General features: G+C 47.1%; 1 protein-coding gene across 2 annotated transcripts in view; it reads left to right on the top strand.

Moving 5' to 3' along the window:
• The window catches only part of COL5A3 (collagen type V alpha 3 chain), a 180,499-nt gene that overhangs the window by 148,447 nt on the left and 15,935 nt on the right, over nucleotides 1–16,117 (top strand). For both annotated transcript variants that reach the window (XM_067463950.1, XM_060763835.2), the window contains one exon: nucleotides 477–584. In XM_067463950.1, coding sequence (XP_067320051.1) covers nucleotides 477–584 — 108 coding nt within the window. The remainder of the gene's footprint in view (nucleotides 1–476; nucleotides 585–16,117) is intronic.

Genomic DNA, 16,117 nt, shown 5'->3' with positions numbered 1-16,117 from the left:
TCTCTCTTTCCTTCCCCTCCTTCCTTCCATCACCAGGCAGCCCGTCCTCCTAGCAGGGAGTGCTAGCATGCGGCCCCCAAGTTAAAAAGTTTGCCCATACCTGAGTTACACCCTTTGTCGCATTTTGATCACACTTTAATTTCAGTGGCAACATCCTATGGAATCTTGGGGTTTGAGGTTGAGCAAAGGGCCTTGCAATCCTCAGGCAAACTGAAAAACTTCCAGGATTCTATAGAATGGAGTCGTCGCAGTTACCATGGTATTAAAGTGCTGCCATTGTGTATTGCGAAAGGGCTTTATGCTTATCTAATCTAAACCATCCATTTCAGTATTGCGGGTTCACTCACATCCTGGAAATCTGAATGGGGCAGTCTTGAATTACTTTTAGTAGATTTGCTCCATGTCTTGATGTATGTTTATTTGATTTGCTCCATGTCTTGATGTATGTTTATTTTTCCCTACCTTTTTGTTTTCAGGGAGAGCCTGGTACAGATGGACCTCCAGGAAAAATGGGTCCTGTGGGTCCACAGGGACCTCCAGGTCGACCTGGCTCAGAAGGTCTGCTTGGGATTCCTGGCCCAGCAGTGAGTGCATTCATTCATTCACAGTTGCATGCTAAATGAGGGATGAAGGACGGTAGGCTGCATCTTTAGGTGACATATTTTTTCATGGGGAAGATGTAAACATACTGTGTATTTTTATGTATTCGTTGACCTTATGTATAAGTTGAGGGCTGGTTTTGGGGGCAAAATGATGGATATCGATAAGATCTATGGGTAAGTCGAAGACCATTCCATGGAGGGGTGAAAGCATCAATGCCACCCCGAAGTCAGCTTCCACAGGCTCAACATTTCTCCACCCAGGCCATAAGGAAACAAACTAAGCTCTTACCTTGTGCTATTCTACTCAGAGAAACAGCTGGTTCCTCTTTTCATAGCAGTTATAGTATACAACACACAGTTACCTATAAATAAGCAACCTATGTGTTGTCGAAGGCTTTCATAGCTGGAATCATCCTCAGAGGTTGTGAGGTTGCCTGCCGTAGATGTGGGCTAAACATCAGGAGAGAATGCTTCTGGAACATGGCCATACAGCCCGGAAAACTCACAGCAACCCAAACCAATCTATGTTTTTGGGTTGATTTTTTTGACCAAAATTTCTACACTTATTCATGAATATTTAAGGAGTGAGGACACTTCAAGGTAGAAGTGTGATTGTTATTCTTCATGTAAGCAGAGCATAGAAAAGTTCATTTTTTTGGACTTCAGTTCTGAATAGGATTCTGTGGTTTGAAATGTCACCTTCCTGTTCATATCTTTGAAGAAATATATGTGCAGAAAGCTCATGCAGCTACTCTTTACTGCTTTCAGTTAAAGGAGAATCAGAGGAGCAGTAGGTTTTGAACTACAATGATGTAGATTTAGATTTTGAAGAACTTGAGCAGTAAAGAAAATGCCTTTAAAAAGTTGTAGCAAGAATCTGAGTGCTTAGGAGAGAAAGGAAACACTTCAGGTAGCGAAAACTGAAGGAACTAGATCAGATCTTCAAGTATAAAGATACACAATTGAATACTAAGGCCGGAATGGTCTGAGCCATCATGTTTATGATTTCTGTGTAAGGTTATTAAAGCTGGCAGATGGCTGTTAGGAAAATAATCAAGTCAATTGAAATGTGGTGCTGGATACTACAGATTCCCACAAAGATAAATAAATGAATATTTGACCAAACCAGGTTTGAACTATCCCTGGAAGCCAAGATAAGTAAACTGTAACAAGACCTATGGATAGGAATTATTTAATGAAGTTATTAATGCAGTGATTGATTCATAATCATGACCCCTATTTATTATTAGTTTATGGAATACATAAGGACCTTAAGAGTCCTGCAATCCCTACTCACTAGGCTGTAGCCATTGCAAGTGATACGGTTCCGTTTCCCTGTCAATCAGGAACAATTGATTGGCTCCTTCCTTCACTCCTCATGTGAGTAATCTCCGGTGTGGATGACAATTGTGACAGGGACCTTGCTTCTTGTTGATGTAACAGAGATTGCTCATGGGAGCAGGTGGAAGCATCAGTTAACTGTTTTTCAATCAGTGAGAACAGTCCATTGTCACTTACCATGGTAGTTGCCCTGTAATTGGGGATGGAGGGGGGAGGGGAGGGGGCAACTGGGAGAGACTGCATAGCTACGTAACTATGGTGGTTATGCATTCACAACTACCTCAGTGAACTCCAGCCATAGCAAGGTAATGTTGAAGGCAATATGAAAAGAAGAAGGTGACCAATAAACGTAATCAAGGAAGCCATGAATCTGCAAGACACTAATGACTGGTAAAGTGAATTGCAGCAAGAAAAGAGGGAGACCAAATTACAGATGGATAGACTCAATGAAAGAAGCAATTCCCGCATCTGAGACCTGAGCAAGGCGGTTGATAACAAGGTGACTTGGGTCTCTCATTCCTAAGGTTGCCATAAATCAAGGATGACTTGATTGTGGTTTACAACAAGTTTAGAATTAGATCCCTTTCAAAAGCATGACTGAGACTGAACAATGCTGCTGATGCACAGGAAAGTGGAGCCTGCATTGTATTTGTAAAGCAGCTCATGCTGTCAGCTTGAGGGTACTGAAGCAGTGAAAACTGCCAAGAATATCCAGCCGTGCATGGTGGAGTTCCCTTACATGCATATGTGTGCCCTCAAACACATGCTGCTTCTTTAAAATGCAATCTATTTCCAGATATGTGTGTGCATTGTGTGTGTGTTTGTATTTGTTTATAAATATTTAAAGAATTTGATCTTTGCAAATTCTGAACAAAAGTGGACCTGACCTGCAACACAAGGAGCAAAGTACAGGTGAAAATGCAGCTTGTGTTTTTTTTATTATTATCCGACAGTTATCAGCACCAAAAACATTTTTTTTCATGTCAGGAGCGACTTGAGAAAGTGCAAGTTGCTTCTGGTGTGAGAGAATTGGCCATCTGCAAGGATGTTGCCCAGGGGACACCCAGATGTTCTGATGTTTTATCATCCTTGTGGGAGGCTTCGCTCATGTCCCTGCATGGGGAGCTGGAGCTGACAGAGGGAGCTCATCCCCACTGTCCCCAGATTCGAACTTCCAGCCTATCAGTCTTCAGTTCTGCCAGCACAAGAGTTTAACCCATTATGCCACCGGGGGCTCCTTTTACCAAAAACATAACAATGCCTTAATATATTGTTGAAGGCTTTCATGGCTGGAATAACTGGGTTGTTGTAGGTTTTTTTCGGGTTATAAGGCCATGTTCTAGAGGCATTCTCTCCTGATGTTTTGCCTGCATCCATAGCAATGCCTTAATAAAATAAATACTTTTGAGAGAGATAACTATGTTTTATATATAATTTGAAATAAATATTTTAAGACAAATTTTCAGGACATTGAAAAAATCAGTCTGATTCAGAAGTAGGATTTGCAGACAGTGATACAGTGGTATGGTTCTAACTGTGAGGTCTCATCTTAAGGGTTCCCGTAACACCCACACCCCTAAGGAAAGTCAGTAAACACATGACACACACAAAGCAACATGACATAGTACAATATTTAGATTATCTGAATAGCAAACTGACCAAAGGCAGTGTGCTGGTTAACATGTTTGACTTTGGGAGGAGAAACCTGAGCCTGCATGAGAAAGAGAGCACAACAGATATGTTCCAAACAACAGCAGATAATTAAATCAGCATTTGGAGGAGTTTCTTTTCATGACATGGGAAATAAATACTTTTTGTGGGGAAATCTCCTTCTCCTTCAATCAAAGCTGATGACTGCAACTAAACTAAGAGGAAAAAGACTGAAGTGGATGTAGTGGCAGATGACCATCCCTATGAATAAAAAAATTGCTGCCCCCTAACAGCTGATTGCTTCCATGCTAGTAGGGCAATGGATCTACTATGAATTTAAATATTTTGATCACATTACCTAGAGAAACTTAAGTGCAGAACCCCATTATCAAGTATCATTTGAGCACCTGGATAGTCTGTCAAAGCTCAGTCTAATACCTGGAGCAGATTCACAACCCCACTGTTGTAGAAACCACCAGCTACTTCTGATGCTTCAGCCCTGAAACTCTTGACTCCACCATAACATTGCTCATGGAAGAACGCATGTGGAAGGGACAGACTGAAATTAGATTTATCCACTACTAGCTTGGGGACCCGGCGCTGCCCGGGTTATTAGAGAAAGTGGGTAATGGCGGTTCTGTATGCCAAGTTTGGTCTTTATTGGTCATTGGATAATGGCTGCATTGTTTTCAGGAAGTGAGTGAAGGTACTTGAAGTGCCATCATCCATGGCCCATCCTCCTACAAACAGCAGCAGGATATAGAGTGGGTCATGGGGGCTCCGGTTGCAAGTTTGGTCTTTATCAGTCATTAGATGAGGGTGGCAGTGGTGTCAGTAAGTGAGTGAAGGTACTGCAAGTCCCATCAACCAAAGTCCATCGTCTTTCAAACAGGAGCAGAATGTAGAGTGGATCATGGGGGCTCTATGTGGCAAGTTTGGTCTTGATTGGTCATTAGAAGAGGGTTGCAGCAATCTTCGGAAGGGAGTGGAGGTACTTGAAGACCCATCATCCATGGTCTGTCCTCCAAACTGCACCAGGATGTAGAGTGGGTCATTGGAGCTCCATGTGCCAAGTTTAGTCTTGATTAGTCATTGGCGAGGGTCTCAGTGGTCTCAGGAAGTGAGCAAAGGTACTGCAAGACCCATCATCCATCGCCAAAGTTTTCCAAACAACACCAGGACGTAACGTGGGTCATGAGAGGTCTATGTGCCAAGTTTGGTCTTGATCCGTCATTGGATGAGGTTTGCAGAGGTCTCAGAATGCGAGTGAAGGTACTGGAAGTTCCATCATCCATGGTCTGTCCTCCTCCAAAGTGCACCAGGATGTAGAGTGGGTCATTGGAGCTCCATGTGCCAAGTTTAGTATTGATGAGTCATTAGCGAGGGTCTCAGTGGTCTCAGGAAGTGAGTGAAGTGACTGCAAGTCCCATCATCCATTGTCAAATTCTTCCAAACCGCACCAGGATGTAGAGTGGGTCATGCTGGGTCTCTGTGTAAATTGTGGTCCTGATCCATCATTGTTGGCTGTTATAATGGTCTTAGGAAGGGAGTGCAGGTATTGCAAGTCCCATCGTCCATGGTGCATCCTCCTTCAAACTGCACCTGGATGTAGAGTGCGTCATGGAGACTCAGTGTGCCAAGTTTGGTATTTTTTGGTAATTGGATGAGGGTTGCAGTGGTCTGAAGAATGAGCAATGGTACTGCAAGTCCCATAATCCACGGTCCATCCCCAGCCAAACCACACCAGGACGTAAAGTGGGTCATGAGAGGTCTCTGTGCGAAGTTTGGTCCTGATCAGTCATTGGATAAGGTTAACAGCAGTCCCAGAATGTGAGTGGTGGTACTGCAAGTCCCATCATTCAAACTGCAGTAGGATGTAGAGTGGGTGATGGGGGCTCTGTGTGCCTATTTCGGTCTGTATTGGTAGTGTTCTGACTCAGCCCCCGGCCTTTCCTTTCCTCTCTTTCTCATCTCGGAATGTTGGATTTGAGGCTGGCCAATCAGAGACCATATGCAAATTTCCTTCTGTCATGCCCCGTTTCTGCCATGAACCCTCTTCTCCACCAGGGGCTCCTATTGAAGCTGGCCAATCAGAGACCATATGCAAATAGCACCACAGCGGCAGCCAATCAGAACGCTGCCACATACACCTTCCGCCCTCCGCACCTCTGTCCTTTCCATACAAACACTCTTCTTTATTATATACTAGCTTGGGGACCCGGCGTTGCCCGGATTATTAGAGAAAGTGGGTAATGGCGGTTCTGTATGCCAAGTTTGGTCTTTATTGGTCTTTGGATAATGGCAGCATTATTTTCAGGAAGTGAGTGAAGGTACTTGAAGTCCCATCATCCATGGGCCATCCTCCTACAAACAGCAGCAGGATATAGAGTGGGTCATGGGGGCTTTGTGTGCCAAGTTTGGACTTTATCAGTCATTAGATGAGGGTGTCAGTGGTGTCAGTAAGTGAGTGAAGGTATTGCAAGTCCCATCATCCAAAGTCCATCCCCTTTCAAATTGCAGCAGGATGTAGAGTGGATCATGGGGGCTCTGTGTGCCAAGTGTGGTCTTGATTGGTCATTAGAAGGGGGTTGCAGCAATCTTTGGAAGGGAGTGGAGGTACTTGAAGTCCCATCATCCATGGTCTGTCCTCCTCCAAACTGCACCAGGATGTAGAATGGGTCATTGGAGCTCCATGTGGCAAGTTTAGTCTTGATTAGTCATTGGCGAGGGTCTCAGTGGTCTCAGGAGGTGAGCAACGGTACTGCAAGTCCCATCATCCATCTCCAAAGTTTTCCAAATAACACCAGGACGTAAAGTGGGTCATGAGAGGTCTATGTGCCAAGTTTGGTGTTGATCCGTCATTGGATGAGGTTTGCAGAGGTCTCAGAATGTGAGTGAAGGTACTGGAAGTTCCATCATCCATGGTCCACCCTTCTCCAAAACTGCAGCAGGATGTAGAGTGGGTCATGGGGGCTCTGTGTGCCAACTTTGGTCTTGATTGGTCATTAGATGAGTTTTGCAGTAGTCTTGGATAGTGGAGGTACTTGAAGTCCCATCATCCATGGTCTGTCATCCTCCAAACTGCTCCAGGATGTAGAGTGGGTCATTGAAGCTCCATGTGCCAAGTTTAGTCTTGATGAGTCATTGGCGAGGGTCTCAGTGGTCTCAGGAAGTGAGTGAAGTGACTGCAAGTCCCATCATCCATTGTCAAATTCTTCCAAACCGCACCAGGATGTAGAGTGAGTTATGCAGGCTCTCTGTGTAAATTGTGGTCCTGATCCATCATCGTTGGCAGTTGTAATGGTCTTAGGAAGGGAGTGCAGGTAATGCAAGTTCCATCATCCATGGTGCATCCTCCCTCAAACTGCACCTGGATGTAGAGTGCGTCATGGAGACTCAGTGTGCCAAGTTTGGTATTTATCGGTAATTGGATGAGGGTTGCAGTGGTCTGAAGAATTGAGCAGTGGTACTGCAAGTCCCATAATCCACGGTCCATCTCGGCCAAACCACACCAGGACGTAAAGTGGGTCATGAGAGGTCTCTGTGTGAAATTTGGTCCTGATCAGTCATTGGATAAGGTTAACAGCGGTCTCAGAATGTGAGTGGTGGTACAGCAAGTCCCATCATCCATGGTTCATAGTCCTCCAAACTGCAGTAGGATGTAGAGTGGGTGATGGGGGCTCTGTGTGCCTATTTCGGTCTGTATTGGGAGTGTTCTGACCCAGCCCCCGGCCTTTCCTTTCCTCTCTTTCTCATCTCGGAATGTTGGAATTGAGGCTGGCCAATCAGAGACCATATGCAAATTTCCTTCTCATTACTCCGTTTCTGTCATGAACTCTTTTCTCCACCAGGGGCTCCTCTTGAAGCTGGCCAATCAGAGACCATATGCAAATAGCACCGATGCCCAGCCAATCGGAATGTTGGAACTTTCTGGCTGGCCAATCAGAACGCTGGCACATACACCGTCCGCTCTCCGCCCTCCACAATTCCTCTGTCCGATACAAACACTCTTCTTTATTATATACTAGCTTGGGGACCTGGCGCTGCCCGGGTTATTTGAGAAAGGAATTGTGTATCAAGGTTGGTCTTTATCAGTTATTTATGTGGCTCGCAGTGGTCTCGGGAAGTTAGTGAAGGTACTGCGAGTCCCATCATCTGTGGTCCATCCTCCTCCAAACTGCACCAGGATGGAGAGTGGGTCATGGGGGCTCTGTGTGCTAAGTTTGGTCTTGATCAGTCATTGGATGAGGGTCACAGTGGTCTCAGAAACTGAGTTAAGGTACTGCAAGTCCCGTCATCCATAGACTCCCTCAAACATCACCAGAATGTTGAGTTGGCCATGGACCTCTCTGTGCCAAGTTTGGCCTTTATTGGTATTTGGATGAGTGTCACTGTGGTTTCAGGAAGTGAGTGAAGATACTGCAAGTCCCATCATCCATTGTCCATCCTCCTCCAAACAGCACCAGGATGTAGAGTCGCTCATGGGGGCTCTCTGTGCCAAGTTTGGTCTTGATTGGTCATTAGATGAGGGTTGCAGCAGTCTTGGGAAGTGAGTGGAGGTACTTGAAGTCCCATCATCCATAGTCTGTTCTCCCCCAAACCTCACCAGAACGTTGAGTTGGCCATGGGGGCTGTGTGCCAAGTTTGGTCTTCATCGATCATTGGATGAGGGTCTCAGTGGTTTCACTAAGTGAGTGAAGGTACTGCAAGTCCCATCGTCCATGGTGCATCATCCTCCAAACCACACCAGAATGTAGAGTGCATCATGGAGACTCAGTGTGCCAAGTTTGGTCTTTATCGGTAATTGGATGATGGTTGCACTGGTCTCAGGAATTGATCGAAGGTACTGCAAGTACCATAATCCATGCTCGATCCACAGCCAAACCACACCAGGCTGTAAAGTAGGTCATGAGAGGTGCCAAGTTTGGTGTTATTCAGTCATTGTTGAGGGTCGCAGCAGTCTTGGAAAGCGAGTAGAGGTACTTCAAGTCCCATCATCCATGGTCTGCCCTACTCAAAACCACAGTAGGATGTAGAGTAGGTCATGGGGGCTCTGTGTGCCGAGTTTGGTCTTTATCGGTGTTTGTTGGGGGCCACAGTGATGCGTGGAACCAAACTGTTTGAAAGTACTACAAATCCCATAATCCGTGGCCCACCTCCCCCAATCCTCACCAGGACGTAAAGGGGGTCATGGGGGTTATGTGTGCCAAGTTTGGTGCAGATGCGTCACCCGTGTTGGTCACAGTGGCCTGTGAAATTGGCAGCCAAACTTGGCACACATGTTTTGATGTTTTACCATCCTTGTGGGAGGCTTCTCTTATGTCCCCGCTTCTTTCATTAACCTTCTTCACCACCAGGGGTCCTATTGAGGCTGGCCAATCAGAGACCATATGCAAATTTCCTTTCCACTCTCAGCCACTTGAGGACGTTGGAGTTTTCAGGATGGCCAATCAGAGACCATATGCAAATAGCACCACAGTGGCAGCCAATCAGAAAGCTGCCACAAACTCCTACCTACGTCCTCCTTCCTCTGTCCTCCCTCGCACACAAACATTGACTTTTATTATATACTAGCTTGGGGACCCGGCGTTGCCCGGGTTATTAGAGAAAGTGGGTAATGGCGGTTCTGTATGCCAAGTTTGGTCTTTATTGGTCTTTGGATAATGGCTGCATTATTTTCAGGAAGTGAGTGAAGGTACTTGAAGTCCCATCATCCATGGGCCATCCTCCTACAAACAGCAGCAGGATATAGAGTGGGTCATGGGGGCTTTGTGTGCCAAGTTTGGACTTTATCATTCATTAGATGAGGGTGGCAGTGGTGTCAGTAAGTGAGTGAAGGTATTGCAAGTCCCATCATCCAAAGTCCATCCCCTTTCAAATTGCAGCAGGATGTAGAGTGGATCATGGGGGCTCTGTGTGCCAAGTGTGGTCTTGATTGGTCATTAGAAGGGGGTTGCAGCAATCTTTGGAAGGGAGTGGAGGTACTTGAAGTCCCATCATCCATGGTCTGTCCTCCTCCAAACTGCACCAGGATGTAGAGTCATTGGAGCTCCATGTGGCAAGTTTAGTCTTGATTAGTCATTGGCGAGGGTCTCAGTGGTCTCAGGAGGTGAGCAACGGTACTGCAAGTCCCATCATCCATCTCCAAAGTTTTCCAAATAACACCAGGACGTAAAGTGGGTCATGAGAGGTCTATGTGCCAAGTTTGGTGTTGATCCGTCATTGGATGAGGTTTGCAGAGGTCTCAGAATGTGAGTGAAGGTACTGGAAGTTCCATCATCCATGGTCCACCCTTCTCCAAAACTGCAGCAGGATGTAGAGTGGGTCATGGGGGCTCTGTGTGCCAACTTTGGTCTTGATTGGTCATTAGATGAGTTTTGCAGTAGTCTTGGATAGTGGAGGTACTTGAAGTCCCATCATCCATGGTCTGTCGTCCTCCAAACTGCTCCAGGATGTAGAGTGGGTCATTGAAGCTCCATGTGCCAAGTTTAGTCTTGATGAGTCATTGGCGAGGGTCTCAGTGGTCTCAGGAAGTGAGTGAAGTGACTGCAAGTCCCATCATCCATTGTCAAATTCTTCCAAACCGCACCAGGATGTAGAGTGAGTTATGCAGGCTCTCTGTGTAAATTGTAGTCCTGATCCATCATCGTTGGCAGTTGTAATGGTCTTAGGAAGGGAGTGCAGGTAATGCAAGTTCCATCATCCATGGTGCATCCTCCCTCAAACTGCACCTGGATGTAGAGTGCGTCATGGAGACTCAGTGTGCCAAGTTTGGTATTTATCGGTAATTGGATGAGGGTTGCAGTGGTCTGAAGAATTGAGCAGTGGTACTGCAAGTCCCATAATCCACGGTCCATCTCGGCCAAACCACACCAGGACGTAAAGTGGGTCATGAGAGGTCTCTGTGCGAAGTTTGGTCCTGATCAGTCATTGGATAAGGTTAACAGCGGTCTCAGAATGTGAGTGGTGGTACAGCAAGTCCCATCATCCATGGTTCATCCTCCTCCAAACTGCAGTAGGATGTAGAGTGGGTGATGGGGGCTCTGTGTGCCTATTTCGGTCTGTATTGGGAGTGTTCTGACCCATCCCCCGGCCTTTCCTTTCCTCTCTTTCTCATCTCGGAATGTTGGATTTGAGGCTGGCCAATCACAGACCATATGCAAATTTCCTTCTGTCATGCCCCGTTTCTGCCATGAACCGTCTTCTCCACCAGGGGTGCCTATTGAAGCTGGCCAATCAGAGACCATATGCAAATAGCACCACAGCGGCAGCCAATCAGAACGCTGCCACATATTCCTCCCGCCGCACTTCCTCTGTCCGATACAAACAAACACTCTTCTTTATTATATACTAGCTTGGGGACCCGGCGTTGCACGGGTTATTAGAGAAAGTGGGTAATGGTGGTTCTGTATGCCAAGTTTGGTCTTTATTGGTCTTTGGATAACGGCTGCATTATTTTCAGGAAGTGAGTGAAGGTACTTGAAGTCCCATCATCCATGGGCCATCCTCCTACAAACAGCAGCAGGATATAGAGTGGGTCATGGTGGCTCTGTGTGCCAAGTTTGGTCTTTATCAGTCATTAGGTGAGGGTGGCAGTGGTGTCAGTAAGTGAGTGAAGGTAGTGCAAGTCCCATCATCCAAAGTCCATCCCCTTTCAAACTGCAGCAGGATGTAGAGTGGATCATGGGGGCTTTGTGTGCCAAATGTGGTTTTGATTGGTCATTAGAAGAGGGTTGCAGCAATCTTCGGAAGGGAGTGGAGGTACTTGAAGTCCCATCATCCATGGCCTGTCCTCCTCCAAACTGCACCAGGATGTAGAGTGGGTCATTGGAGCTCCATGTGCCAAGTGTAGTCTTGATTAGTCATTGGCGAGGGTCTCAGTGGTCTCAGGAAGTGAGCAAAGGTACTGCAAGTCCCATCATCCATCTCCAAAGTTTTCCAAACAACACCAGGACGTAACGTGGGTCATGAGAGGTCTATGTGCTAAGTTTGGTCTTGATCCGTCATTGGATGAGGTTTGCAGAGGTCTCAGAATGTGAGTGAAGGTACTGGAAGTTCCATCATCCATGGTCCACCCTTCTCCAAAACTGCAGCAGGATGTAGAGTGGGTCATGGGGGCTCTGTGTGCCAACTTTGGTCTTGATTGGTCATTAGATGAGTTTTGCAGCAGTCTTGGGTAGTGGAGGTACTTGAAGTCCCATCATCCATGGTCTGTCGTCCTCCAAACTGCTCCAGGAGTGGGTCATTGAAGCTCCATGTGCCAAGTTTAGTCTTGATGAGTCATTGGCGAGGGTCTCAGGAAGTGAGTGAAGTGACCGCAAGTCCCATCATCCATTGTCAAATTCTTCCAAACCGCACCAGGATGTAGAGTGAGTTATGCAGGCTCTCTGTGTAAATTGTGGTCCTGATCCATCATTGTTGGCAGTTGTAATGGTCTTAGGAAGGGAGTTCAGGTATTGCAAGTCCCATCGTCCATGGTGCATCCTCCTTCAAACTGCACCTGGATGTAGAGTTTGTCATGGAGACTCAGTGTGCCAACTTTGGTATTTATTGGTAATTGGATGAGGGTTGCAGTGGTCTGAGGAATTGAGCAATGGTACTGCAAGTCCCATAATCCACGGTCCATCCCCGGCCAAACCACACCAGGACGTAAAGTGGGTCATGAGAGGTCTATGTGCGAAGTTTGGTCCTGATCAGTCATTGGATAAGGTTAGCAGCGGTCTCAGAATGTGAGTGGTGGTACTGCAAGTCCCATCATCCATGGTTCATAGTCCTCCAAACTGCAGTAGGATGTAGAGTGGGTGATGGGGGCTCTGTGTGCCTATTTCGGTCTGTATTGGGAGTGTTCTGACCCAGCCCCCGGCCTTTCCTTTCCTCTCTTTCTCATCTCGGAATCTTGCATTTGAGGCTGGCCAATCAGAGACCATATGCAAATTTCCTTCTGTCATGCCCCGTTTCTGCCATGAACCCTCTTCTCCACCAGGGGCGCCTATTGAAGCTGGCCAATCAGAGACCATATGCAAATAGCACCACAGCGGCAGCCAATCAGAACGCTGCCACATATTCCTCCCGCCGCACTTCCTCTGTCCGATACAAACAAACACTCTTCTTTATTATATACTAGCTTGGGGACCCGGCGTTGCCCGGGTTATTAGAGAAAGTGGGTAATGGTGGTTCTGTATGGCAAGTTTGGTCTTTATTGGTCTTTGGATAACGGCTGCATTATTTTCAGGAAGTGAGTGAAGGTACTTGAAGTCCCATCATCCATGGGCCATCCTCCTACAAACAGCAGCAGGATATAGAGTGGGTCATGGGGGCTCTGTGTGCCAAGTTTGGTCTTCATCAGTCATTGGATGAGGGTCTCAGTAGTTTCACTAAGTGAGTGAAGGAACTGCAAGTCCCATCGTCCATGGTGCATCATCCTCCAAACCGCACCAGGATGTAGAGTGCATCATGGAGACCCGGTGTGCCAAGTTTGGTCCTTATCGGAAATTGGATGATGGTTGCAGTGGTCTCAGGAATTGAGCGAAGATACTGCAAGTCCCATAATCCATGCTCGATCCACAGTCAAACCACACCATGGCGTGAAGTGGGTCATGAGAGGTCTATGTGCCAAGTTTGGTGTTGTTTAGTCATTGTTGAGGGTAGCAGCAGTCTCGGAAAGCGAGTAGGGGTACTTCAAGTCCCATCATCCATGGTATGCCCTACTCCAAACCGCAGTAGGATGTAGAGTGGGTCATGGGGGCTCTGTGTGCCAAGTTTGGTTTTGTTCGGACATTAGATGAGGGTTGCAGCACTCTTGGGAAGAGAGTGGAGGTACTTGAAGTCCTATCATCCATGGTCTGTCCTCCTCGAAAGTACAGCAGGATGTAGAGTGGGTCATGGGGACTCTCTGTACCAAGTTTGGTCTTGATCAATCACTGGCAAGGGTCTCAGTGGTCTCAGGAAGTGAGTGAAGTGACTGCAAGTCCCATCATCCATTGTCAACTTCTTCCAAACCGCACCAGGATGTAGAGTGGGTCATGCGGGCTCTCTGTGTAAATTGTGGTCCTGATCCATCATTGTTTGCAGTTATAATGGTTTTAGGAAGTGAGTGCAGATATTGCAAGTCCCATCATCCATGGTGCATCCTCCTCCAAGCCGCACCAGGATGTAGAGTGCGCCATGGAGACTCAGTGTGCCAAGTTTGGTCTTTATCGGTAATTGGATGAGGATTGCAGTGGTCTCAAGAACTGAGCAAAGGTACTGCAAGTCCCATAATCCACGGTCCATCCCCGGCCAAACCACACCAGGACGTAAAGTGGGTCATGAGAGGTCTCTGTGCGATGTTTGGTCCTGATCAGTCATTGGATGAGGTTAACAGCGGTCTCAGAATGTGAGTGGTGGTACTGCAAGTCCCATCATCCATGGTTCATAGTCCTCCAAACTGCAGTAGGATGTAGAGTGGATGATGGGGGCTCTGTGTGCCTATTTCGGTCTGTATTGGGAGTGTTCTGACCCAGCCCCCGGCCTTTCCTTTCCTCTCTTTCTCATCTCGGAATGTTGGATTTGAGGCTGGCCAATCAGAGACCATATGCAAATTTCCTTCTGTCATGCCCCGTTTCTGCCATGAACCCTCTTCTCCACCAGGGGCTCCTATTGAAGCTGCCCAATCAGAGACCATATGCAAATAGCACCACAGCGGCAGCCAATCAGAACGCTGGCACAAACACCTTCCGCCCTCCGCACCTCTGTCCTTCCCATACAAACAAACACTCTTCTTTATTATATATACTAGCTTGGGGACCCGGCATTGCCCAGGTTATTAGAGAAAGTGGGTAATGGCGGTTCTGTATGCCAAGTTTGGTCTTTATTGGACTTTGGATAACGGCTGCATTGTTTTCAGGAAGTGAGTGAAGGTACTTGAAGTCCCATCATCCATGGCCCATCCTCCTACAAACAGCAGCAGGATATAGAGTGGGTCATGGGGGCTCTGTGTGCCAAGTGTGGTCTTGATTGGTCATTAGAAGAGGGTTGCAGCAATCTTCGGAAGGGAGTGGAGGTACTTGAAGTCCCATCATCCATGGTCTGTCCTCCTCCAAACTGCACCAGGATGTAGAGTGGGTCATTGAAGCTCCATGTGCCAAGTGTAGTCTTGATTAGTCATTGGTGAGGGTCTCAGTGGTTTCAGGAAGTGAGCAAAGGTACTGCAAGTCCCATCATCCATCTCCAAAGTTTTCCAAACAACACCAGGACGTAACGTGGGTCATGAGAGGTCTATGTGCCAAGTTTGTTCTTGATCCGTCATTGGATGAGGTTTGCAGAGGTCTCAGAATGTGAGTGAAGGTACTGGAAGTTCCATCATCCATGGTCCACCCTTCTCCAAAACTGCAGCAGAATGTAGAGTGGGTCATGGGGGCTCTGTGTGCCAACTTTGGTCTTGATTGGTCATTAGATGAGTTTTGCAGCAGTCTTGGGTTGTGCAGGTACTTGATGTCCCATCATCCATGGTCTGTCGTACTTCAAACTGCTCCAGGATGTAGAGTGGGTCATTGAAGCTCCATGTGCCAAGTTTAGTCTTGATGAGTCATTGGCGAGGGTCTCAGTGGTCTCAGGAAGTGAGTGAAGTGACTGCAAGTCCCATCATCCATTTTCAAATTCTTCCAAACCGCACCTGGATGTAGAGTGGGTCATGCTGGGTCTCTGTGTAAACTGTGGTCCTGATCCATCATCGTTGGCAGTTGTAATGGTCTTAGGAAGGGAGTGCAGGTATTGCAAGTCCCATCGTCCATGGTGCATCCTCCTTCAAACTGCACCTGGATGTAGAGTGCATCATGGAGACTCAGTGTGCCAAGTTTGGTATTTATTGGAATTTGGATGAGGGTTGCAGTGGTCTGATGAATTGAGCAATGGTACTGCAAGTCCCATAATCCATGGTCCATCCCCGGCCAAACGACACCAGGACATAAAGTGGGCCATGAGAGGTCTATGTGCGAAGTTTGGTCCTGATCAGTAATTGGATAAGGTTAACAGCGGTCTCAGAATGTGAGTGGTGGTACTGCAAGTCCCATCATCCATGGTTCATCCTCCTCCAAACTGCAGTAGGATGTAGAGTGGGTGATGGGGGCTCTGTGTGCCTATTTCAGTCTGTATTGGTAGTGTTCTGACCCAGGCCCCGGCCTTTCCTTTCCTCTCTTTCTCATCTCGGAATCTTGGATTTGAGGCTGGCCAATCAGAGAGCATATGCAAAGTTCCTTCTGTCATGCCCTGTTTCTGCCATGAACCCTCTTCTCCACCAGGGGCTCCTATTGAAGCTGCCCAATCAGAGACCATATGCAAATAGCACCACTGCGGCAGCCAATCCGAATGTTGGAACTTTCAGGCTGGCCAATCAGAACGCTGCCACATACCCCTTCCGCCCTTCCGCCCTCCGCCCTTCCTCTGTCCGATACAAACAAACACTCTTCTTTATTATATACTAGCTTGGGGACCCGGCGTTGCCCGGGTTATTAGAGAAAGTGGGTAATGGCGGTTCTGTATGCCAA

The sequence above is a fragment of the Anolis sagrei genome, chromosome 2 (assembly GCF_037176765.1).
Source record: "Anolis sagrei isolate rAnoSag1 chromosome 2, rAnoSag1.mat, whole genome shotgun sequence".
Lineage (NCBI taxonomy): Eukaryota > Metazoa > Chordata > Lepidosauria > Squamata > Dactyloidae > Anolis > Anolis sagrei.
Note: the sequence above shows the minus strand (reverse complement) of the source record. Positions and strands in the feature narration are given on the sequence as shown.